We start from the raw sequence: 26,427 nt of genomic DNA, 5'->3' as shown, positions 1-26,427 counted from the left end.
CCAAATGGCAACATTCGCATTATAGGATGAATGTACTTTCACCTTCAAGGGTATGAAAGCTATCACCTGCCTTTTACAGCGAGTCTGCAGCTTGTCACCATGTTTTCGAATTATAAACTAATCAGTTCCTCTTAATACGGAGAAATATTCCACTGCAGCACATGATAACTCAGATCCCAAATTTGCTTGTGAAGTAAGAAAGATGGTGCCTGCCACCATCCTTTGCACTAAACCAGGGGTGTCCAATCTTATCCAGAAAGGCCCGGTGTGGGTGCAGGTTTTCATTCCAACCAAGCAGAAGCTACACCTGATTCCAACTGGCTAATCAGATGATCTTGGCTTTTAGTAGACTCAGGTGTGACTTCTGCTTGGTTTTGAATGAAAATCTGCACCCACACCGGCCCTTTTATGGATAAGATTGGACACCCCTGCACTAAACACATGGCCCGCTGCACTCACTAGTTTATAGTTCCTTTAGATTTTTAAATGATCACAGAAGACTTTATGGACAGAAGAAGTCACAAAATGTGCCACCTCAAAATGCTTGAAGCAATTTGCTGTCTTTAGATTAAAATGAACAGTTTCCACTTTTTCCCACATCGCTGCTGTTTCCTAACCAGTCAGGCTTTGCCAACTCATTTCCCCATGGCCACATAAAAGCAGCCCTTTTGTTTGAAGGCTCAAGGAATCTTCCTCAGTCATGTGGCTATTGCATGGTCCATTCTGAGCCAACTCGCTGACATGTGGCAGAAATCCTCGATCCTGAAAGCCATGGTGCATGTTAAGGAAGGCATATTAGCACCAAACTACACCAAACTACATGCACTTTGAAGTTTGTAATGCGTTGACTTAAAGTGGATTGACTTGATCACTATTATTCACTGAGTTGTAAGCACCCCTCCTGGCCTGTGCAAAGCTCACCAGATCTGATTATTGCTCTTTCAGGATGAGAAGTTGGCTCGCCAGGTGGTGGAGCTGGGCCTCAGGGGCACTGGCGAGGTCTGGAAGAGAGAGGAATTCGAGAGCAGGAAAGCAGCTGCTCAGGCCTCCAGGCTCTCCAAAAGGAGTGAGCAGAAGTAAGTTAATGTGTGCTGACTGCAGCAACGGATGATCTTCACACCATTGTGTGACCTCGAGAGTGCATGTTTGCCAATGTGTTTTCCAGTAAGTTCACACGTAACGTGTTTATTCTATATTTCAAGGACAATGGGCTGTGTAACAGCACAATGTCAGCAAAGTTTCTATGCTTTAGGTTTAATTCTGGATATTGAGAGTAACATGAAGCTGGAAGTGTGGTAAAGAACCTGTCCGCTGCTAGTAGGAAAGGAAAAGAAAAACAGAAAATAATGCATTCTCCAGTCCTGTTTGGTTAAATTTGGGTCATGGCAGAACATTTTACTATCAGCTGGAATAATATGACAAATTTAAAGAGGGTTTACATTAGTTTCTGTTGTACTATATGAAGGCATTTGGCCAAAAAATGTCACCGGATGAGTCTCATGTGTGATATTCTAGGACTGTGTTGCCTGGACTGGGATAAGAGTAAAAGCAGTGCTTTCTGTGTGTTTGTGGGAGTTTTGGGATGCCGTAAACTTGGACTCGCACTCTGCGATGATTGCATAGTTGGTGTGGTCGGTCTTCAGGAAACATTTTTGGAGCACTATATTTGTGTTTTCTCTGGCTGCTTGCGGCCAGCTCCCCTGCCTAAACCACCTGTAGACGTGTCTCTCTGGCATTCGACCCTACTAAAACATGGTTAGACATTCTTGGTTTCAGCTTAAGTAAAGTAATACATCAAAATCAAAATGCTGATTGAAAAAAAAACAGTTGCTGAAAATAAAGTCAAAAGCAGAAGAAAAGCTACCAAAGAGCTCCTTTATAGTCTAGGCTTATCTGTGGTCTAAGTGCTGATCTTGATCTTATATTTAAATCATTTGAACTTGGAAGACACCTTAAAATCTCATAATTGTTGCTACACTGGCTTTGTCTTTAGCCCAACATAATTCTTTTTAGGTTTGCAGCAGGAAGGTTTGCATCTAAGCATGGCAGATGATATAAGGCTATTTTGAGCTTTGGCTATTTTCAATCTTTTATCTATGAAGTTCGGCAGTACCCCTGAGACCATATTGTTATGCTGTTAAGGCTAATGGGACGCACCTTCTAATTAGAGATTTGGAACCGTGCCGGGAATGACCGTCACATGTGGTCATCAACTTCCCTGTGTACCATTAAAAAGGGTGGTGCAGTAGCCTAAGTGTACTGACTCTGTATTTATGCAAGTGCTAATAGTTACAAAAGTGCTAAATGGGGCAGAATAATGATTTACAACTCTGCTGTGACATTTATACGACCATCATGTTCAACACAATATGTTGCATAACATTCAATCTTAATATTATCTGACACACTGAGCAGTGTATCTTTTTTTTCTGCCAGACACAGCAGAATTAAGCCGTGCATAAGCAAGTTTTATGAGTCGGCCACTAACAGGACGTTTTCATCACATTCAGCGTTTCCAAGAGCTGCTGTTTTCATGAGTGCTGTTCCTCTCGTCTTTTGCGTAAGATTTGCTCGTCTCTATAGCTCACCTCATTCTTTCCCTTCCCCTTTCTCTCTTTCTTTTCTGCAAGCCCTCACATTCTCAGAGAGCTTTAGTGCCTGCAGGTGTATAAATAGAGCTGTTTTCAATTAGGATAAGCTTTGCCCATAGCGTGCATCTGATCAATGAATGCCCTTGCACCTGTGGTAATAAAATACTAAGGGAAGAGGGAGATTGTGCAGTGAATGCTAATCAGATGTTGCCCTTTTGTTACCCTGCTAAAGGCTAGTATATAACATGCTTCATTTGACAGCTTTCCGTGGAGGTATCTTGCCAGCAAAGTGCGAGACGAACAAACGAAGGGATTTTGCTTTGAGAGGACTTGTGTGAAACTCAAACCTCCGCCCAATGAAGAAAACGTGAATGAAAGAGATGCCTGAATGAATGATGGCTGTTCGGGTGAATAGAGGTTCTGCATTTAGTTATGACTGCATTGAATCAAGGACAACAGTAAACTCAAGGTTTTCCTTTGTGTGATTAAACGGAGGCCGGGGACTGTTTGAATGACTCAGCCTCCCCAGGTCTCTCTTTTTTCTCTCTTTTTCTCTCTTTCTGTGGTTTTCAGTGACAAATACAAATGAACCAAATAAAGTGTTGTTATCTGGTTTGTGAAGAAGTTATTTTCACAAACCAGATTTGAAGTGTTAGAATTGGACCCTGTGTGTATTTGTCTCTAAGAGCACACAGTCAAAAACTGGGCACACTGGGCATATAGTAATTCGCATACTGTTTAGATTAACACACAGTATCTAGACTAGAATATCAACTCAGAGCCTACTCATCACGTTTACAATTCACAGTATCTTCACAAATCTACAACTGCTAGCTGGGGATCAAAAAAAGTGCAGGGTCACACAGGTCTCAAAGCGCCAAGAAGAGGTCTGGTGGTTTAACGCTGTACTGATATAAGGTACTGGCATGAGCCCCAAAACCCGCAACTTGGCCAGTGCCCAGCAGTAAATGTCAGCAGATGTCGTGACCTTATGCGCCCGTAGCAGGCACTTATTTCCCTGCAGCAAGCTACCACAGTCATGCTCTTTGTCCATTGTTTTGCTCCTTCCAAAAAAGGCCTCCGCAAAATTCTAGTCTTTCTACCTCAATGGCCGGAGGAGCCATCCTTCCTTGGCCAAGTAAAACTGTGCAGCGAACGTACACTGTACACATGCACCCCGAGTGTTAATCCTTCGTCTGCATAGGCTGAAACCGGACCCTGTGTTTTCAAGGCATAGACAAGTAGGTCTGTACGAAGATGCCATGGTGTTCAGTGGTTCTTGGCATCAGTGGTTAGGTCAACATGAGGCATTTTCAATTTCTGACAAAAATGGAACAATGCTAAAATTATTTAGTGCAACTCCTCTTTTAGAACAAATTTAACAAAGGTTTCTGAAAATATGAAAAACTGAAATACCATCTCTGTCACATGATTCTCATGGCACAGCTCTCTTCACAGCACCTGTTATGATGGGAATTATTTAAAGGGGTTTTGCATCTTTTTGTCCATTATATTATTATAATTACCAATCAGTCATGTTTAATAAACGTGTATACTTCATTTTTAGAATAATTTTTACAGTTGTATTATAAAGCTAAACAGATAACAAGAGTTAAGTATTTTATTCAGCATTATAACACTGTTTACAACACCTATTATGGAGCCCACCTGGTTTCTCATGAGAAGGGTGAGGATGTAAAAGTGCCATCAGTTATGATCATTTACTGTGCGTTCTTTCAGAGTAGAACAATGGAACAGCTTTCGCAAAAATGAACTGTGTGTGTTGGATAATGGTCTTTTCCCACCTTTCACTGCTGCATGTTCCCGTTGAATGGAACTGTATTTAAATCAGCTGAACAAATATCTGTATTCACTGGGCTTAAATGCCAGCTCTCTCGTTCAGCTTGTTAGCGTTGAAAAGAACTCAAAAATTGGCAAAAGCCGCTTCCTTGATAGATTTGTAATGCATCAAGGCAATCTGGAACAAATGTTCTTTTTAAAATTGTGTATACGCATGTGTCTTGAATGCGGTTGATAGCTGTGAACGTGCTATGAGCTGTTTCGAATGAAACTTGGCGGTGCAGAAATTAGCTCGGCACATGTGTGGCTCGAACCAGAGACCTGAAGGATAACAAGTTCGTTTTTGTGTGATGGAGCTCTTGTCACGGAACTAGCATACAACTTGTAATTGTATGATGAAGACCATGGGAGGGCATGTCAGCAAAGCTGATCTACGATTTACGATTTGGTAAAGAAATAAGAATGTACTGAGCTTTGTTTAGCACATTTACATTTAGAGCACTTGTCAGTTTTGGATGTTGGCAGTGGACACATAGTTATTACTTTCTTAGCGCAACACTAAATAGAATGTGATTATAAATATACTATACAAGTACCGCTATAATTCTGTCCTTCTGTACCACATGACTTTATAAAGTGGCTGTAGAACATTTCTGAGCTTCAACTTAACTGAATGAAACATTAAAATCTGATCGTCTTTAAAAGGCCTGTAGTGATATTCAGTGTGCTTTACTTAAGAAGACCTTATTTATGAGGCTCTTGTGAATTACTACAAACCAGATTGCCAGATGACCGGGACCTTAGTTAGCTTTGTCCTGGAATCCTCTGGCTCTGTGTGCTTGTGATCATTTTCACCACCACATGTAACAACTGTGTGGTCAAGACTTAAGATGGTTTCATTTAGTCTGCTTTTCTAACTGATTAATCTTCATTGAGTCCATATCAGCTTCGAGATTAAGGGACTTAATCAGTGCTCACTCAAAGCTAATACGTTCTAAGAACGGTCACCAAACCAATTCTAACGAGATTCAAAGGAAGGCGGGCTGAATTTCTGTTATGGCCATAATGAAACCATCTGTTTGCTTGTTCCGCTTTTAACCATTTCCTCCCTGCATGCCATTTGTCATGTAAGCAGCATTTTTCGAAGAGGGGTCCAAGTTGGCGGTGCGGTGCAGCACTTTTTCCACCCACCCACTCTGGACTTCTTAGTAAACCATTTTTATTAGGAACTGTTACAGTGGTTAGTGACCACGCAAAGGTAGGCAACATATTCATCTTTATCCTTTACATTACACTCCAAGGCCTATGATGTGTGATGACTCACAACCCAGCCTCCAGTATCCTAGAGCAGAGGTGGAAGTGTTTTTTACATTATATAGCTGCACAGCAAAGACAATAGACAGTACTGTCATCATCTGCTTTGTAGTTCGAACCCGGGCCCCCCCCCATCCTTTCCAAATGGTGGATGTATATGATGGATTCTGCAGCAAACTCTAGCTTTTATGTTAAATGATTTCTCATGTAACACTTCCAAAAGAAGAGGGCCACCTTTAAGTTTCCGTTGTGGTTGCATGGCATACTGGTACTGTGCTGAAAAAGCACTGATGATCCACGTGACTGAAAATACACTTCTACAATGAACTGTGACTGTCACTAAGTAATCTGCTGCTGAAGTCTCTTCCAACACATAATGCACCTCAACTATACTATTTAATAATCCACTAACAATAAAAAAATACCTTTGCATCATATTTTAATCACTTTAATGTAAGCAGTCAGGTGTATTATTGTAAATATTTCATTATGTCCAGAATTTGTTAAGATTTTCCAGGGATTTTTTTCCCTATCAGTTCCGTAGCTGATATCATAGGTAAGCAGGAAGGAATTTTGCTTTGACAACTATTACACAAATAGTTATAAATAGCAATGTTCTTTTCTTTTGCTTATTTCTTTTACTTTATTTCCATCTTCATGGAAATGAGCCATGAAAAAAAAGTCATGCATTATGAGCTAATTTAGAAACCAGGGGCATGAAACTAATGAACCTAATTTAGCATTGCGTTTCAGTCTTGGCTCCATTAAACTTAATGTTCAGTTTACAGCTTAGTAACAAGTGTCCCAAAGACACTGATCATTTCTTTGAGTTTATATAATAATATAATTGCCTTTTTGTGAAAAGGAGGGAAAAGACATTTTTAGCACAGGATTTGTATGTTTTTTGTTGTTTCTTTGTTTGTGTGTGTGTGTAGGAAAAGCCAGGAACCAATCAATGAAAGCAAAACTACATCTATTTCATTTTGTATTTACTATTTACAACATATGCTCTACATTTTCACCCTCATGCTCTGCTCATTTTCTCAGCTGTCATATTTGCTCAACATATTCCCATTGGTTCCTGACTTTTTTTTTTGGACACGCCGTATAATGCCCAAACGTGAAGAAAAAAAAAGTGCAAAGAAAGACGAAGTGCTTCATAGTCTCATGGTCAAACTGGTTATTCAGATGACTAGGATTCATGGTGCTTTTAAGTTACAGTGTGGTAAATGGCCACCAAGCTAGAGTATGATTAGAAGCTCTTACAAGCTGATGAGGCTAAGCCCACAAAGCCAACATGTGCAAAGCAGATTAATGTAATAACCCATGGCTGTGTGTAATGGAGGAATACAGCTCCTGAACGTGGGATATAGCTGAAGTCATGTTTAGGTCTTTAATAGTATGTTATTATAGGGCTGAAAAAGAATCAATCATAATTAAGTATGGAAGATTCATTAAAGAGACACACCAAAATGGATAGGTAAGTTCATACTTCCTGTCTGGAAGTAGTCAATCATCTGACAGAAATTAAGTAAAGAGTGAGACATTATATAATCCGCTTTGCTCGTTGGATTGCTTATGGAGTGGAACCTAGTCAGATTTCTGTCTTAGACTCATTTAATTTGAAAAGGAAAAATGTCTCATATATTTAAGATGTTAAAATGAGGTACAAATTATTCAGCTTGGGGGGAAAAAAAAATGTAACAAAGGATTAGCTGACGCATGTGTTAATAACATTACAGCAATCCTTTGGCTCCACGTTTTTTAAAATGCAAATCAATAGAAAGTCCAGAGAAAAAACGTGGATTATGTTATTAATTATCTCTTGTGTTTAAATGTATGACAGCTGTGGGACTCATTTACAGGGCACCTTCTAACACATACACGAAGAGTTAGTAATGAGGGTAGAACAGGGAGTACAGCATGTGTAATTGATACATTTGGCTCAATTTAATCAGAGGTGACAGAGGATTTCCAAAAAAAGAGAGTTAAGTAAATTGTCATGCTGTGTGGAATTTCCCTTGACGTTCAACAGACCAAAATAATATTTTCCATAAGATTCTTTTCACCCAAGTACCCTCAGGAAAAATATTCAAAGTACTGTAAGTGCTGATTTTTTAGAAATCACTGTATTATTTAAAGTTGCCATCTGCCTAGCTATTGAGCTCAATTTTATTCTCCTTAAAGTGTAACAAAAAAGTTTTCGCACGTCTGTCGCTCCCTGAAATACCCCAGACTCCTTCAGGGAATCTTTCCTTTCGGGATAATCCAGCCGAGTCATTTGTTTGCAAATTGTGGGCGAAGCTCAGTTTTATGATGGATGTCAAACATCTTCCAACTAAGGCGTTTTGAAAACATTTCATCACTAAGGACCGAAACGATCTGCTGTAGCAAATTTCAAGGTGGAAACGAGACAGCAGCATTTAATGCTAATTAGGATTCGGTTAGTATCGAATTTGTTTGACATAGGTGATAGAATAGCAGAGAGTTAATGCTCAGGGCAGTACGCTGTATTGAATTTCTTTTATTATATTCCAGGCGTTAAACACTGCCTCTCCTCTCAGCTGTACAAACAGATAGTAAATTTGAGCTTGAGCACAGCTCAGAGATAAATCATTATTGAACATGTTGGACAGTGCAAAGTTAGGGGAGCGCCACAGGAAACACCTTTTGTCGTGCACTTGATAAAATTGTGCTTATTTTGCTGGGCTTCAGTCTCTCTGGTCCTTAACAGTGCTTGGTTATGGATGCCTCGTGATTTCTTAGTCTTGGAGACGCTTTTTTTATTAGTGCAGTAAGTTGTAGGAGAACATCGATTTGGCCACTCTCAAATCATTTGCAGTTGCCGTAACGTTAGAGGAAAAAAGTCCACGTGGAAGAAAGGTCAAATGTGAAGTACAGTTTAAACATCTGCTTGAGGTAGGAGGATTTATGAGGAACTTTGGCCTTCTCATGCTAGTGGTCATCTGTCCAAAGCAAGCAGCTCTCTCCAAATCCTGTTTATCCTGTGCTTTCATGCAAGAGTGAAAGAGAGAGAGTGAGAGAGAGAGAGAGAGAGAGAGAGAGAGAGGAAGTGGAGGGCAAGGATCTGAGCATCATCACACAAAATAAGACATTTGTGCCTGTAAATGTACTTTGTTTCATAAATGTACTTTACAACGTATCATGAATGCATTTGAGGAAAGAGTGAAGAGCTACAGTCATCACCAAACTGCTAGAGTTTTCTGCCACCAAGCAAGTTATTTTTTATTTTTAACAGGAAGACAAATGTCTCTTATATCACATATTAATCATGAACATTTTTGTAGAATGTTTGCAAGATCTCAGTTCTTGCCAGCTCTTTACTTTCATGAACTGTTAGACTAGATTGTAACAAATGGAGCCATCCAGCCAAAGTGTTTTTGATGCATTTGCCAGTATGTAGCTGAATGGAACATATTAGAGATGCCAAAGCATTTGCTGAATAAATTGTTTGAAAGATTATTACAGGAGGGAAAGGGTCCCATGAATCTGTCTTGCTCGTAAGCATCCCCTCACACTAATGCGTTGTTTATATTGCTGTAAACACATTCAGAGATAGTTCATAGATCCTCTGGCTCTAGTGACAAGCCGTTTACCCCCAGCAGAGACTTGTAATACTTTGTGGTGGGTCCATATTAGGACAAAGCCTTATTTCTATCAGGATTCATTCTTTTTAAGGTCGCCAGAGTATTTACAGTAATGAGAATTCCATATTAGAAGCGTCATGAAGGTCATGAAACCCTATAAAGTTTGCCCTCATGATAACTGGGTTAACTTAGTCCTGTTCTCAGTTCTATTTCTTTTTTTACTAATCACACATTTCCCTTTGCTTACGTTACCATTTTTAATAATGATAATAACACTATAGCCAGTAATAATGTCTTTAATTTGTATATCTCTTTATATATGGTTTTATAATATAAGAAATATGTATGGAAACACGTAATGGTAGTTGTTCATGCAGCTCTATCATTGCATTATTTAGTTCAGTGTGTTAAACCCCTCTGTGTGGTTTGTTTAGGCAGGTGAGGACACAGTAATCACACTTGCCCATCGAAACAGCTCGATTGTGGTGGTGTTGGGCTGATTTATCACTGGATTGATCCTACTGTTGAAAGAAAACCTAATATGCTATGTATTAGGGGTTGTGGTAGGCATTTTATTGAGATGCGTGCTGTTATTGTTCTGTCCCTTTTTAATCTGATGAGAAATAAGTTTAAAAATATTTGGGATGTTACCTCTAAATCAGAGTTAATTGAACAAATTGATCATAGGGCTAAATTCTCCAGGAGCAAATACTGTTTTTGCCACTTTTTCTGTGTTAGGTGGTGAAATGTCCCCTATATATAGTTGTATACTGCAGTAGGTGTTGATGGTAGGACAGTATTTATATGTTTCCCTACTTTTAAAGGTACATAATATTAATGGTACTGTAAAAATGTCAACACTTTTTTACAGTTTTATTGAACTTATGTTACTTGGATGGGTGTGTCAGGACTAGAGAAAACATGCTGCTAGTTAATGATCCTGGCTGTAACTGTTGAGACTCATCAGACAAACCTATAATAGAAATTTACTGGGGGGGTTGGGGTCACATCATTATGCTTCCGCTCTATTTTTATTTCTATTCTTGTCTTTTCTTTTTGTTTTGTTTTATTTGTTTTACATCTTTTCAAACTGCAGTTGCATCACAGGGCAGCATTAAAACACTTTCCACATACAGTTTGTCCACAAATTGTCTGTATCGATCTGATTAACGGGGAAAAGATTAATGCCCTCGTCCCAAATCAGAGAGGAAGCTCAGTTTGGCTCTTTTGAAATCCAGATGTGTGTGGCATTATCAGGATTTAGATTTTTCAGTATACTGGCATCTGGGTGTCAATCACCATATGAGTATACTGAAATCATTATCTTATCATTTGATCACTGTGTGCTGCCACTGTGTAATAACTAAGTCTTAATCCTTACAAATGAGCCCTAATGAAGGGTAGTTAATTTTGAAAAGGAAATAGATGATGTTTATGCGTTACATAGGAGGCTATTTTATGCTCTCATAGCGTGATTTTCGGTGTTTCTCTTGCTACTGGATGGGGGTAACCCCATTTACGCACCTCCTCAGCACCTGTGTTTACATTGGGGCCTCGGCCTCCATGACCTAGCAACTCACACTGAAGATGAAGTGGGTTCCCAGTCTTCAAATATGTGCTGCCCCTGCACTTTCACCACTACGCGATTCCTCTAAGACTTCCATTATGAGCATTGGCCAGAGAAGGGTATAAATTACATTCCTCCCTCAAATTTAAGTTTATTTTAACATGCAAGGGGGGTAAAAAAGAGGAGAGCCTGTGCAATATTACTACAGTGTAAAGGTATGGAGTAAGAATCCTGTGATTGATTTTACATTTTACTGGCCGACATAACAGAACCATGTGAAGGTGTAACACTTAATATTGCTCTAAATTATCAGTTCACAGGCAGGCAAAGTTACTGCAGGTATAATTGTAACTGTAGAGGTCAAAATGAGGAACTGGGAAAAATTAGAGAGAACTAGAAAATCAAAAACAAGGAAATACCAGGAGAACAGGAAACACAGGAAACCAAGGAGACTTGGCTCAAAGATGCAGTAACACAAACAGACACAAACAAATATGTATGTATCAGACTAAGAAGTCACAATGTTAAGTGATGATGAAAAAATAGAATCTCGCATTTGTCTCAATGAGCTGTTTTATCTCAATTTACTGTAGTATCGGTACAAAGTTATCATAGATTTAGGTTGAACATTGCTTATTTTGCATTGAGAACGTGTAAAGTTTAAAAAATCTTTTTCTTTGAGGCTGATGTTGGATAGCTGTACGAGTTTAGCTGCTTTATATACTGTATGTTTAGATTGTGTTCCAGCAAAACCAGAAGGGTCTGACATCTCTGTAAATACGTACTTGTGCATGTTTACGGGTTGGCCGTTTCATTCATCTGAAAAGAAGAGGATGTGATTCTCTGTCCAGTTCTGTTCTACACAGCCATTAATACATTCATAAATTATATCTACTTTTATTTTGAAAATAAAAATGTGGCCAACATCTGTCCAGAATATTTTGTGCATGACTGTAGCAAAAAGTTACATTATACAAAAATAGTACATCTGAGACATCTCACTCTTGTGTGCGAAAACAAAGCATTTTCCTCACAACAATTTTGGAATTCAAAACATCTGGAACACCGACTGTTTGAGCTAAGGACTTTTGACAGGACCAATATATTTCATGACAGGGGTTGGATACTGATATTAAAGTGTAACACACACTATTGGATTTGGTTTACAGCTGGAACCTTTCACTTAGCAGGAATGAAAAGCATCTATTCATTCAGAATTACAGTGACATTTGTCGTGTGAGGGCTTATGGTTTCTCTCGCTTCATGTCATTTACATTTTTTCGGACTGTTCAAGTGCACCGATAATGTACATTTTCAGGCTTCTCTTTATTATTGTGATAATTACACCCGAGAGTTGTGTATAAAGCATAAAAGACCATCTGAAATCCATTAGGAGCAAGAATTTCTTTTATTACACTTAACTGTGATTAATTACTTCCTTGATGTATCCCTATTTTGAAAAGTGACTATGTGCGCAGGGTCAAGCATTTAAGAGGCACAGCTAAAAGAACATCCAGCAATAAAAAAAAAGGTCAAATTAAATGTTTACATGTTATAAAATGTAATTTAAATAGTGTGATTCCTGCACTTTTCTGAACAAGATCCCAAGACATACATACCTTGTAATCTCAGTCTTAGTTTTGACATCATGCATCTGAGTGGCATGTCTTAAATCCAAAACACCCTGAAATCGGATGTAAATAACAAGGCCCAAGGCGTGCATCAACACCATATTTCAAGGCCACTTAGGCTTGTCCTCTAAGGACCATTTATCATAGCCCTATAAAAATAGTGACGGATTCAGATGCTCTGAGACCGCATGACCAGGCAGCAGAGTCCAAGACAAACCGTTTCCCCCAGACCTGTACTCCTAGGAGTCCTTCCATTCGCTATATAAAAGCTATATAAAAATACATATGTTTGCCGATATTTTTATTATTCAGTAAAATCCCATACTTTGCAGTTTCCTTACTCAGTACTCAGTACTTCATTACAAGTTCCTATTCAAAACCGTCCATGTTAATGGATGGAATCGTAATCAAACACAGAAGAGCAAACAGTTATCTTCGTCTCCATCTTCGCCACACGTAGCAGCCAGAAAGTAACAAGCTTTAAAGGTATGCCGGATATGAGGAGCAGTGTGGTCGATTTTGTTGGACGGAAATACTGTTTTCTCAGAAGCCTTCCTCCCACCCGTTGAATACGTTTGCGGCATCTGGCAAGTGAATAAATGTGTACTTTCCAATTTGCTATATAAAATTGTAATTAAGGCACATCTGTTTGACACTTGCCCAGGAATCCAAACACTGCACAAATGTGAGATTATTTAGTTTCATCACAAGCAAGAATAAGATACTTCTGTAAGGCATATCTAATTTTTAGAAAATATAACAACTCGTGGTATGCAGTAGCTTTTTCCATTTAATTTGAGTGTTGTAGTTGAGATTACATATTTTTGAGCTTCAAAAAAGTTCTATATTAAGTCATATTTGATATACATATATATATATATATATATATATATATATATATTTTAAGCTCAACATTTATGAATGAAGGCTCACAAACACAAAAATGTATCTGAAATTTGTGAGATTTAGCAGACATGATAGCACATTGCCAAGTACTGATTACAGCACAGTTGTTCGTATTTTGAGTTTGATTATTTCTGAAAGCATCATGTCCTGAAGTCTTTTACTCCTTTCATAACGCATCAGTTTGCCAACGATTAGAATTTCTGTTTAATGAAAAGCAACATGTTGTATTATCCATTTACAGTTCTGTGTAATGTGCACGAAAAGGTTAGCAATTACTTATGTTATTCTACTTATAAACAGCTGTTTAGTCCACAACTGAAGCCTTTACAAGCCAAATCACTGACCCTAGAGACTCCTTCCAAGGTCACTAAGCATCAAGTCACTGTCACAATATCAACAACTACACATAGTCTTACATATATATGTAATATGTGTGTGTGTGTACATATATATATATATATATATATATATATATATATATATATATATATATATATATATATATATACATATATATATACATGAACTCCTCTTTAGACTATGTATGCACCCATCAGGTACAGTATAACATTATGAGCACTGACAGGTGAAGTGATGGCACCTGTTAGTGGGTGGGATATATTAGGCAGCAAGTGAACATTTTGTCCCAAAGTCGATGTGTTAGAAGCAGGAAAAATGGGTGAGGAGTGTAAGGATTTGAGTGATTTTTTTTTATTTTGAGTTATCTGTTAAACACTCAGATATACAACAAATACAGGCTTTTTCATCCCAGTAAAATAGAGACAAGCCACATGTCAAGCTGGAATAATTTACTTACGAGCTCTACAATATAAACAGACACTGCCTGGAAGCTCCGCCCCCTTTCCACAATGCATTATGTTCTTGCGTAGCTTTCACCCCCGCTTTCTGGGAAGATAAACAGAAAATGTTTATATGAAATAAAATCTATCAGTGTATGATTGAAGTAGCTAACATTATAGAGCTTTCTATTTAATGTCAGCTAGCTGTGTTTATTAGAGATGCCACAGAACAATTTCAGCCGGAAAAGTTTTTGGCCAAAAGAAAAAAATGATGAATATTTGAACCGAGAAATTGTAAATAGTTTTAAAGTGATGTGTTAAATCTAACATTTTACAACTTAATGCTGATTGGTTAAAGCACTACACCGATCAGGCATAACATTATAATCAGTGAGAGGTGAAGTGAATAAGACTGTTTATCTCCTCATCATGGCACCTGTTAGTGGGTGAGATTTATTAGGCAGCAAGTGAACATTTTGTCCTCAATGTTGATGTGTTAGAAGCAGGAAAAATGGGCAAGGATAAGGATTTGAGCGAGTTTGACAAGGGTCAGATTGTGATGGCTAGACCACTGGATCAGAGCATCTCCAAAACTGCAGCTTCTGATAGAAAGGTGTCTGAATACACAGTGTATGACGGGTCAGGGCTGTTGTGGCAGCAAAAGGGGGACCAATACAATATTAGGCAGGTGGTCATAATGTTATGCCTGAGTGTGTATGTACAGTATGTATGAATGTGTATATACAGTATGTATGTGTATATATATATATATATATATATATATATATAATATATATATATAGTGTCTATAGAAAAATGATAGTGTTTTGCCAAATGCATTATTAAAAGCCTATTATGTGAATTCCAGCTGGCACTACTGTCAGAAGTGCTATTGTAGAAAATGCATCAACACCCTCTGACTAATCAAGAGGGGATTTAGCAGAGCTGTAGTGAAAAAGAATGAGGAATGACTATGTGCTTGTTCATTATTGTGTGATTTAAGTGTATGATGTAACTAATTCAACAGAGCCATCACTGATTATATGTCATGTTGGCACGAACACAAAAATAACTTCACCAGCTAAGTCTTTTTCCTGTCATTTTGTTTAGCTCACAGCTCTCTAATTGATGGATTAAAAAAAAAAAACAGATCTTTTGGCAATTTTCTGATATCATCTATCTAATAATATGTCTTGTGACGTAGGGAATTGATATTAATTGATATGATGTTTTTGCTCTAACAGTCTAAATTCTTCTAATTGTTAAACATTGTTTTGTTCTGGAAATGTCTCGCACACCTGCATTAGGGTTGTCCAACTAATCACTCTCATGAAAACGTTTGTATAGCCCTCCATAATTAGGCAGGATTAGGGGCTGTGTCCATGAAACACCAGCCCGATGTGATTCCTAAGGACATGCAGTACTTTATTACGTGACATAGATAGGCATATTCATCAAGCAAATAGAAAACTTCAACCTCTCACTAGGCCAAAATATAAGCTCAGTTGTCACAGAAAACAGAGATTAAAATGTTTAGTGAACTTAAAGTCATACAGGAATTGCTTTGAAAAGTTATTATTATAAGGGTGGAGCTTTAATACAGAACTGCTGGTAGTGATTTAAAAGTAATGGATATCAGTTGGAGATATAATTCCCCCATAACTAGACCAAGCTTATTCTGATCATGATCACTATCTACCTATTCTCAAATTAGACTGTTTTTCTGAAAACTCAGAGACAGAGTAATCACTTTTCTAAGCCTTTTGCAGGCAGGTTTGCTATCAACACACAGATCGTCTCGCTATATATTGTGTAAGGACTTTGCCATACTTGCTTGGCTGCGTCTGTTATATCGTTACAGCATCATAAGCCATCCTAAGTGTCCCAACACCGCGTCATAAGTGTTAACTGTTAACAAAAGCCCATGATAGAGACCCAATATAATAATGTAAGTGTATAATATGTTATTCAAGAACATTATTAATGACTATTCCACAGTATTGTTGGTATAGCAACAGTGGATATTCAACACAGTACTGACGAAAGTTGAATTGGTAAAAAGAAGGGGATTAATTTTGTAAAACAGCATGACTCAGACAGTAGTACCAGCTGAGAGGTTTATATACATATATATATATATATATATATATATATATATATATATGCAATACACTATCATCTGCTCTAGCAAGTAACTTATAGTACTGAATGGTAGATGTGTTTAAGAGTTTTCTGTGAGGCAATGTTTAGCGTTTATGGAAAGAGTCTCCAGGGTCAACAATTTGTAACAGAGGTAAGGCTGTATCTACATTTTCTGACACTGAGACAGCTCTGTGGTTTCTCAGTAACATGACAAACTACGCATTCAAGAGAAAAAAAAAGAGGCTGGTGATGGAATGAGCCTACTGCTTATATCTGATATGATACGAGCGATAACATGAACTTAATTTGATGTCCTATTCAAAGTAAATAAAAAAGTATGCAGTATAGTGATAATAAAAATAATATAGATAATATAAGATGAAATGTTTTGAGAGGTGGTGTTACAGGACAATGATCAATTTTGGTGTGATAAATGTTACTGAGCTTGTGTCATCTGATCCCCTGTGATCATTTTCCTGTAACAGCACATCCCTAGGGTTTTATTCTTTACTTAATAACAGTTCTGGTCATTTACATACCTCGCCATAAATATTTACAAGAAAAATATATTATAAAAATATTTGATATAAATATATTAGACGAGTACTTTAGTGTTTCTGTTTAGCAAGCTGCTTGGTCTTGCTAATTTTACAGTACTTGGCATCCAGCTACAGATTAGGTAGTTCAAGCTGCCAAGTAGGATGAGCACAACAAATGGCATGTGTGTGTTCCATTTACTTAGAGCTGCCCCAACACACACACACACACACTTTCTTTTCATCATCCAGAATAAACAGAAGAGGCTCCAATCACATCATGGTCTGCTAAATCCTTTCTGAGTGGTGAGGCCTGTTTGCAAAAGATCTCCTACCTGTCCGTCCATGACCCGAGTTGAGCAAGAATTGATGATGACTTAAAGGTAAGCGTGTTTAGAGGCCCATTAGGAATATTAAATCTGCTGACCTGTGCAGGTGCATGACTTTTGACTTCCCAGCTATTTGTATAGGTCAAAGCCATTATGTCTTTATTCCTGTTCTGTAGAAAACAGCTAATGTGAAAAACGGACCATTTTTAAAGTGACCTGTTCTGCCTATAGACCACTGTGAGTTTGGGAAGGTCACTTCTACCATCATAGTTTAGCTCCTTAGAAGAATTTTAAATTCTCCATTAAAAATGAATGTGAAACTGTTTGTGCTTGGCTTAATGTCTGTAATGATCATTTAAAATAAATCTTAAATTACTTTTCAGAAAATGTTAATAAGTTAAAGAAAAGTTGCAGTAAAGCCTAAAATACAGAGTGTGTGACTGAGAGAGAGAGCAAGAGAGAGAGAGAGAGAGAGAGCGATGACCTGGGTCAGTTGCAGTAAACAGAGAATGCGGTGTAATATAATCTGCACTGTATATGTTCAGCAGGTAAGGATCGGTCACGCTGTACCCAAGCTACCCTTTTCACCTCTCCGTGCACCTCACAGAACAGTGCGTAAACCAGAGCAAGTTCTCAAATACCTGTTTACTGGCAAGCAGATGATTCTGCAGACATAATGCAGACACTATGAAAGTTGAGCAAAGTGAAGTTTGGAGGAATGACAAGGCGCTATTGCTGGTACTGCACTGTGAAAGGTGCAAGATGAGTGCCAGTGTTTTGTCAGGTGCCACAGATCCTGCAGAATGCCAAACTCTGCTTCCATGGCAGGGAATCCAATCATGCTGAAAAAGCAACATTCAACCTGAGATAGAGGTGAATAGCAGGAGAGAGCGAAAATTCATGCAATAGCATTTCCCACTGTGATTAATTACCTCTAAAATCCTGTTATTGGACTGAAATCACTCGCTGGGACCGTGCACATTTTGCAATTCATAAATCACTCCTTGTTTTGTGTGTTTCTCAGTTGTGATTTAAAGCCATTTGGCTGCATTTATTTTTTCCGTTCCATGTTGAAGTACTTAGGGGCTTAATATATTTAAAAAATTAGACCCTTCATGCGGCATGTTCAGACCGTGCGTCTGTGTGAATTTTCATTTCAGCACCACTATCTAGTTCTTTCTTTTAAGTTTGGTGTGTGCCTTGCAATAATCTGCTGTCTTATGAATAATCTGCTGTCTTACTGAAGTGAAAAGCAGCAGGAAAGTTTACTATTTGTTCAGCTTTTGTTACCTCAGAAACAGGTGAATAGATGTGATGATTGATATAATAAATGTATTTTTAAAAAAAAGAAAAAACCTACAGCGTGTGTGTGTGTCTGTGTGTGTTTAGGTTTTAATTAAAGAAAACCTTTGAGAGAACATTTTAGGCATTAAAGACCTTTTAAAAGGAACATTTCAAATGTTTTCTTTGTTGACTTTTCCAGGACCCTGGCAAGTGCAGGAAAAGAACTCAAAGACAACTTCCTGAGAGCCCTGGCCGAGCGTGAAGAGGCCAACCGCAGTGGGAAAAATCATGTGAGTACATTATTACAGCACTGTGTTCCCTACCTAAAGGGGATTCCCCCTCAAAATATTTAGCCAATTCCATCAGGACAAGAACAAAATCTACACTATGTTAAGCAGGGGACGGCTGAACGCACACATACACACACACACACAAACACACACACACATTTCTTTCAATCCCACATCACACCATTAGCCATAGCAGTTAAGTTTACACGCACAATTAAAAACTATCTTGCAGCAAAGATCAGAGAAAAGCCTTTTAGTCTGATTGCATGGTGGACATAAAATTCTGTTTGCACATCATTCAGTTTAATTACAGTAAACAGAGGCTTGAATTTTATTTGATGGGAAGGTTTATTTTCTCATGACTGTTTGGTCAAAGGTTGCTGTCAGAATTCTGTCAAATAATAAATATTGAATTTATATATATATATATATATATATATATATATATATATATATATATATATATATATATATATATATATATATATATATATATATATATATATATATATATATATGTATATATATATATATATATATATATATGTATATATATATATATATATATATATATATATATATATCTTTCTTTTTTTTGCCGCAAAAATAGTATAATATTTTAATACTGTTTGGTTAAATTGCTTTAAGGACTTAAAAATCAGGCCAGTAGCACAGTCAGAAATATATACTGATACAAGAAGTGTCAAGAAGCACTGAATACAACAATAAGCCCAGATTTAAAGTCCCTGACTCTGTTCATATTGATCTTGAATCCAACATAAATGCCGTCATCTTATACAGTAGTACTCCAAAATTAACAATACAACAAGTATAGCAAAATTCCACATAGGCAGAATATGTTTCCTGTGATAAAAAACACACCACCAGCATCCTGGGTTCGAGTCTCACTCTCGCTCACTGTGTGTGAGGAGTTTGCATGATCTCCCCATGGTTGGTGGGTTTCCTCCGGGTGCTCCGGTTTCCTCCCACAGTCCAGAGACATGCTTCTAGGCTGATTGGAGTCTCTAAATTGCCCATAGTGTGTGATTGCGTGAGTGAATAAGTGTGTGTGTGTGCCCTGTGATGGATTGGCACTCCAGGGTGTATCCTGCCTTGATGCCCGATGACGCCGGAGATAGGCACAGGCTCCCTGTGACCCGAGGATAGATCGGATAAGCGGGAAAGACAATGAAAATAATAATAAGTAGAAGCTAAAATGCATTAGTACAGAAAAAAACAAATACTGATGTATTGCAGTCAGACATGAATGAAAGAAAAGTCACACTTGTCATTTAGTAGGAAAACTCTCTTTAAAGTGTAATAAATAATGAACCACTAACTCAGCCACTGAGCACATACAATTATTTTTTCAAAATCTATCTATTATTATGATAGAGCTCTTACGTTTAGAAATGATCATATATATGAAGAAAATGTGATTTAAAGTAGAGATAGAGCTGACACTGTTCTCAGAGCCATGCTATTATATAGAAGTTTGAGAATTTAGCAGCACAGTGGTGTGGTGGTTTGTCACAGGTTCAGGACTAAAATGACCCGTCTGTTGCTTTGGGCTCTTTACACAGGGCTACGTGTTTATCATCACTGCCTGTCACATGCATCAGCTAGTGACAATATTACATGTTTTTAATGAAACAAGAGCCGCGCACCACGAGGGAAATGAATAAATGACGAACCGGAGACAGGTATACATATCCCCACAATTTGTCGGGTCTTACATGACCCCTTTGCAGTTTGCAATTATAAGATCACATGAGGTGCGACAGGCAAGTGTAGACAGAGTCCCTGACCAGATTTTTTCCCCCAAAATGTTGATTCTGTAAACAATACTACACCACCACTTCAATTTTAGCATTATAAGCCGGTGTTACCAAGGCTGGTATAAGAGACTCAGTTACAGCTTGTTCATTTATACAAATATTCAAAGAAACCACTGTAACACTGTAGAGTCAAAAAAAAAAAAGCTGTGAATCAACCACTGTCTGGTATAGCACTTCCTGTGTTTAGAAATGAGGAGAAGAAAAACATAAGAACAAAACACCGTTGTGTATTACCGACAATATTATGCCAGCATGACCCCCCGACCCCTTTTTGCATTTTGTTCCCCCACTAAAGTGCTTCCTCTGATGAAAAATGGCATTTGGAAAAATGTTTATTTTTTCTTAGCTCTCTCCCATCCAACCCTATTTAAAATCAAACCAACATTTGCACACGTAACACCGCTCCCTAAGAATTTCTAACAAAAGATCTCAAACGAGACAACGTATATGCAAAGGTTCGAAAACATCTGCTATGCATTCACATTATAGACTGTTATTTTTCTTGACAAATAAAGTGTATTACTTAACATATATTTGTAAATACGTGTCATTTTTTCACATTTCCTACACACCTACGCAGATATCCCGGCGCCAGCAGGCTTTAAATAATGTAAATTGAGCAGATCAGTCAAACATGATTATAGAAGAAAGACGGAATTATCCCCACTGCTCTCATTGGTATTCTTCCTTAACATCTTACCTTGACATAATGTAAGGATTGTACCTCCTTTAGACCGGATAAAAATAGTGCCTCTCTGAATCGCATTACACAAAAGAATCGCATTACGAAAAAAAAAAAAAAAGGTTAATCTTTGATGAAGCAGAATATTAAGACCACCCACTTGTGTAAACTATACTGTAAAGAAGTCTATCTGAGCCCTGAGGATTGCCTGATCAAACATGTTCTCTCAGCACATAACACAGTCCTGTTCACTATCACTAACATGCTGTGTGAATGATTAACCTTTCCATTTGTGAGAACAAGAGTGTAATGTATGGTATAGGCTGCTAAATCATTAAAAGCACAAATCCTTTGCATCTCTTCAGAAGACCACACAGCATTTAAACACATCCTTTCTTTTATGTCTCCTCTCATTTGGAGCACAGCCCAACTATTTTATAATAGAACCGAGTCCGATAAATGACTTGCTAATAATCTGTGACAGCTTTAAAAATAGTAATAATACTATTTGTTTGTCTAGCCTACAGGCAAGACCTGATCCCATCAAAAAATTTTAAACAATAGAGGCTACGAAAGCGCTAGTGTCATTACGTGTCGTTGCCAGCATCCTTCAGAACAAGGCGTGTTGGAGAGAACGACCCGACCCTTCCAAGCCTTTTTTTTTTTTTTTTTTTTTTACGTTATCTGTGCCATCAGCTGAGCTCATAAAGCCTTGAGCTCGGACGCATTGTGCTTCTCCTCCCCCGGCCCTGTTGCGAAAGTCGCACCGCTGCCAAAAGTCACACACAAACAAAAGGTGCACCTGGGCAGCTTTGGCATTATTTACTCTGGGTAAGAAGTTAAGTTTATCAAATCCAGGTCACACCTGTGCTAAGGTGCCTCAGGGGCTCCTTTGTTTGGGAGGTACGCATTTGAAACCGAAGGTGTTCTAACCCCCACCTCACCCTTCACCGCACACCACCCTCCTATTTGTTTTTTCCTCTTCTCTTTAGCAAGTGATATGATGATGTCAGAAATGATGCCCTGTTTGCATTTTCTGCCAGCAAAGTTTAAAGGAAGAGCTCCAACATGGTCTCAGGATTCATACAAGCTACCCCGAAAGTCAGATTAGATTGCTTGTAACTTCTTTTAACAGATTTATACTCATGAAACTTTACAGAATGTTGTGAGGGTCAGGAAGTCCGTATTCCACTTCTCTTTATTCCATACGTCGATTTATTAGCACGTCTCTCCGAGTCCAGATTCGAAGTCTACTGGACAACCACATCCATACATTCCATGTGTAGCTGTTTCAAAACCACAAAGCTCCTAAAAATTTATGTTCAAAATGTCAGCACAACATAAATACTGCACACATATGGTTGTTAGAATTTAATACTGTGTCAGGACTTAAAACGGTAACACCCACAGTCATGCGTATTGAGGCCGGCGTCGAGGATTTCATCTCTGAACATATTGTTAGCAAATGTGCTTAAGACCTTTTTCTCTTGCAGTTAAGCCATAGAATTTTTCTAAACTCAAAAATAATAATTTAAGAAATATTTTTCCACAGAGCTTGCAATCATTATCCAGATCATGTGGTGCCTCAGTTGCCTTTTGTTCTTGCTAATTAACAATAACACTTATATATAACCCCAGAGCTGATAACGTCCTATCGACCAGTAGGAGTTACTAATAATCTTCTAATTATTTGTAGACATTGTTCCCTTAAAGTAAATATTTCCATGGCAATTAAGTTAGATAGGACACTTGCTTTTCTCAGCTTGTAAAGGTGTTTTTATTTGATGTGTGATTAAACTTTCATTAGCATGCAAAGGAATGACTGATTTCTTCTATACACTCATTCTCAAAGCTTTCTGTTTTGTTTATTTTGTTATAAGATATCCATTATGAATGCATTTTCCACAAATATATTATATTTGTCTGAATGCTTTGCCTGAATATTAACTGAATTTCACCTGTTGGGACCACAATGGGACTTCCTGTACAAAGCAGGTGCTTGTCTTTGGTCTGTGGACCCAGCATGGTGTATATTGATAAGCCTTGATCACGTATAGATAATAAGGTGGTCAGTCATGCAGTCCAAAGACCACATTTAGTATAGAAATGAGAGTGGAATTCCCAGCCAGATCAGTTTACAGTCAGTGTGTGAGTCGGTCAGTCGGCCCTTTGTCCCCGTCATGGCCAGTAAAATAACAATGCATGTTGGTTTCAAAGCACTTGACCAAAGGTGAAAGCACCTTCGAAAAAGAGTCGTTCAGAGCTATCATGTGACCCCTGCCTTGAAAGCCACACAAAGGACTGGGGGTCGGTTTTTTGACCCCCCAGTTTAGCCTCATTCCAAGAGTGGACAAAGATATCTTTTTGTAAGATGTGTAAAAATGTGAATATTTTCAAGACCTTCTATAAAACATCCTCAGGGTTTCATGGAATCACTTTTTTTGTCTCTTTTCACAAACACCATCATACCATATTTTTTTCTGTCTTGACATTCCTTTGGAAGTCGTCAGAGATAATTACGAATTGAAAGATCTTAATTAAAACACACAGTTCCAAATCCACGATCTGAAATTGAGCTCCGTTCTTTGAGGAAATAAATAAATCACAAGAGGTTAAACTCATTTGAACCTTCTGGATGGCTTTTTAATACAAGGACCTTTCAAACCATTTCCTATGGCTGGTGCTTAGATGCGTTATGGAAGAAATCAAAAATAATTTCACAACTATCACTCGGTTGTGACACGTTTGATGTTTTAAAACACAGTGAAGGCAGATCCCATTTCTCCATTTTTTTTTTCCCTGCAGATATTTGAGATGATTGGCCCCAGTTGGAAGAAGCAGCTGCCATTAATGAAAAGCTCAGTTCCCGCACCATACCCACCAAATGTGACCCATGAAACGAGCGCTATAACAGATGTAATAGATGCAAGGTGCAGTTGCGTGATCTTGGCCCAGGAATTTATGCAAAACAAAGCTGCTAAAATCAAGCCAGACAGACTCTGGACATTGCAGTATGATCTGAACATCGATAAAAGGATGGTAAAAGCATGGAAGATATCCTGTTTAATGGTTACTTCTAATGGACAGCTGTGACCTTTCTCTAAAATCATCAAAAAAAGATTGAGCATAGCCTGATCTATTTTTATTCAACACATTTTCAGGCTGAGAGGAGTATAATGTGCCTTATCTGGATTAGCTCAGTGAGAGGTACAACTTCCTGATGAGCTCTGTCAAAAAAAAAAAGTTTCCAGTCTTCTGGGCATTTGTGTACTTTAAAGCAAGATAAGTTGGAAGAGTATATCATTTTCATGACCACACCCTTTTAGAATACTGGTAGGACATTTGAGGATAAAAATCTTAGGTGGGTTGGACTGTTTTGGTGTTGCAGTACAAGTAAAGGTCTCTTTATCTAGTAATAACTCAGATATACTAGGCCAAAAATATGTGGACACCTGACAGTCACACGCATATGTGGGTCATGCCCACAAAGATGGAAGCACAGAATTTTCTATACTATCTGTGTGTGCTCCTTAAGAATTTTCTTCACTGGAATTAAGAAGCCCAAGCAGGACAGTGCTCCTGTGCGCAAAGCAATCTCCATGAAGACATGGTTTTCCAAAAGACCTTAACAACCTGCTCTGAATCCCACTGAGCACCAAGTGCAGCCCAGGTCTCCTTACCCAACATCAGTACCTGTTCACACTCATGCTTTTGTGGCTGAATGAACACAGTCTCAAAAGCCAGTGAAATGCCTTCTCAGGAATGGAATGGGACGGTCATGTGTCCACATACTTTTGGCTGAATCAGATTTTGCCAGGTTACAAAACAAGTTTAACAAAACATAATAACTATCAGCTGGGAGCAAGTATAAGATTGGCATTATATATTCATTAAAATAAAGATTGCTGATGCAAACATTAATACCAAGCAATGATTTAATGGTATTTTCACGTCAGGAATAAACAGATATTTTCTCTTACAACATAGAATCTTTGCTTCGAACCCAAACAGCTGTGAAAATCAATAAATAAACAGTATCTGCTAAGGATAATCCCTGTTTGCACCTTTCAAATACCAACAGCATCATGGAAGACACTCTGCGCTGTTATCCTTGTTCCTTTGATAGGTTCAGTGTGCACCTGTTTTTTCACTGCAGCTATGGAATTCCATCTTATCCACTTTCCGACTTCATGATATTATGATAGCAACTCCCACCTACAGGCCTCATTTTTCAGCATGACATACGACATGTGTTCATGTACGTGTAAGGAACCGTTTAACCTCTGCTCCCTGAAGGATTTCTGGCTCTTCTTTCTAAGGAATGTACACCTGCTCCATAACAGCCGGCAATACGATTTCCAGGCATTTATGTCAAAACCAGTGGTATATATTAGATTTTATAATTTCACCTGAAGTTGGCCGAAATCGTTACTTCCTGGACGGCTTAGATAGTTATATGAATCATTTAGACGAGGGCATTCGTCTTAATTTTCTAATCAACTCTGAAGTTTATACATTTCATCGTGAGTGATATCACATCGTTGTGACTATAGAGTTATGGCTGGAACTCTCACATGAACCCGTGTTGTTGGTCAAGGCTGACTATCCAACTGGGAAATGCAATTACACTCGAGTAGGCTTAGAAGCACATGGAGCACATTCTTTGGAATCCTCTTTGTTTTGTCACCACACAGTGGCCTGCGTAGATGTGTATTATTCCACCTGAGTAAATACTGTACAGCATTTCTCCCACATAGGTCTGAACATGTCTTCTATGAGAGAGTCTTGTTCGCCCCTCTCTCGGTCTCATTCACTCCATTATAATTTACTCTCTCCCTCTCGCTTTAATCTAACACCTCCGAATCTCTGAACTTTTAATCTTGTTAGAGCTGAAGGAACCTCTTTGGTATGCATATCTGTTCACCTAAAATATTATCGTGAACTGTGTGAGGACACTTCCTGGTGAATTATTGTCATAGTTTAATGTATGCACCAACGAACTTACCTCACTGTATAACTTGTGATTTAAAAGGATATGGCATGCCAAATTCCTCACATAGTTCCGTCTCATTGTAATGCATGATTACAGGTGCATAGTTCAACTTGAAG

At 38.2% G+C, this 26,427-nt stretch overlaps 1 protein-coding gene across 1 annotated transcript in view; it reads left to right on the top strand.

Annotated features, from left to right (window-relative positions):
• Positions 1-26,427, top strand: part of cfap299 (cilia and flagella associated protein 299) — a 54,685-nt gene that overhangs the window by 3,160 nt on the left and 25,098 nt on the right. Inside the window, exons 2-3 of the mRNA XM_058375226.1 lie at positions 946-1,076; positions 18,708-18,798. Coding sequence (XP_058231209.1) covers positions 946-1,076; positions 18,708-18,798 — 222 coding nt within the window. The remainder of the gene's footprint in view (positions 1-945; positions 1,077-18,707; positions 18,799-26,427) is intronic.

Source organism: Hemibagrus wyckioides, linkage group LG22 (genome assembly GCF_019097595.1).
Source record: "Hemibagrus wyckioides isolate EC202008001 linkage group LG22, SWU_Hwy_1.0, whole genome shotgun sequence".
NCBI classification, from domain to species: Eukaryota; Metazoa; Chordata; class Actinopteri; order Siluriformes; family Bagridae; genus Hemibagrus; species Hemibagrus wyckioides.
Note: the sequence above shows the minus strand (reverse complement) of the source record. Positions and strands in the feature narration are given on the sequence as shown.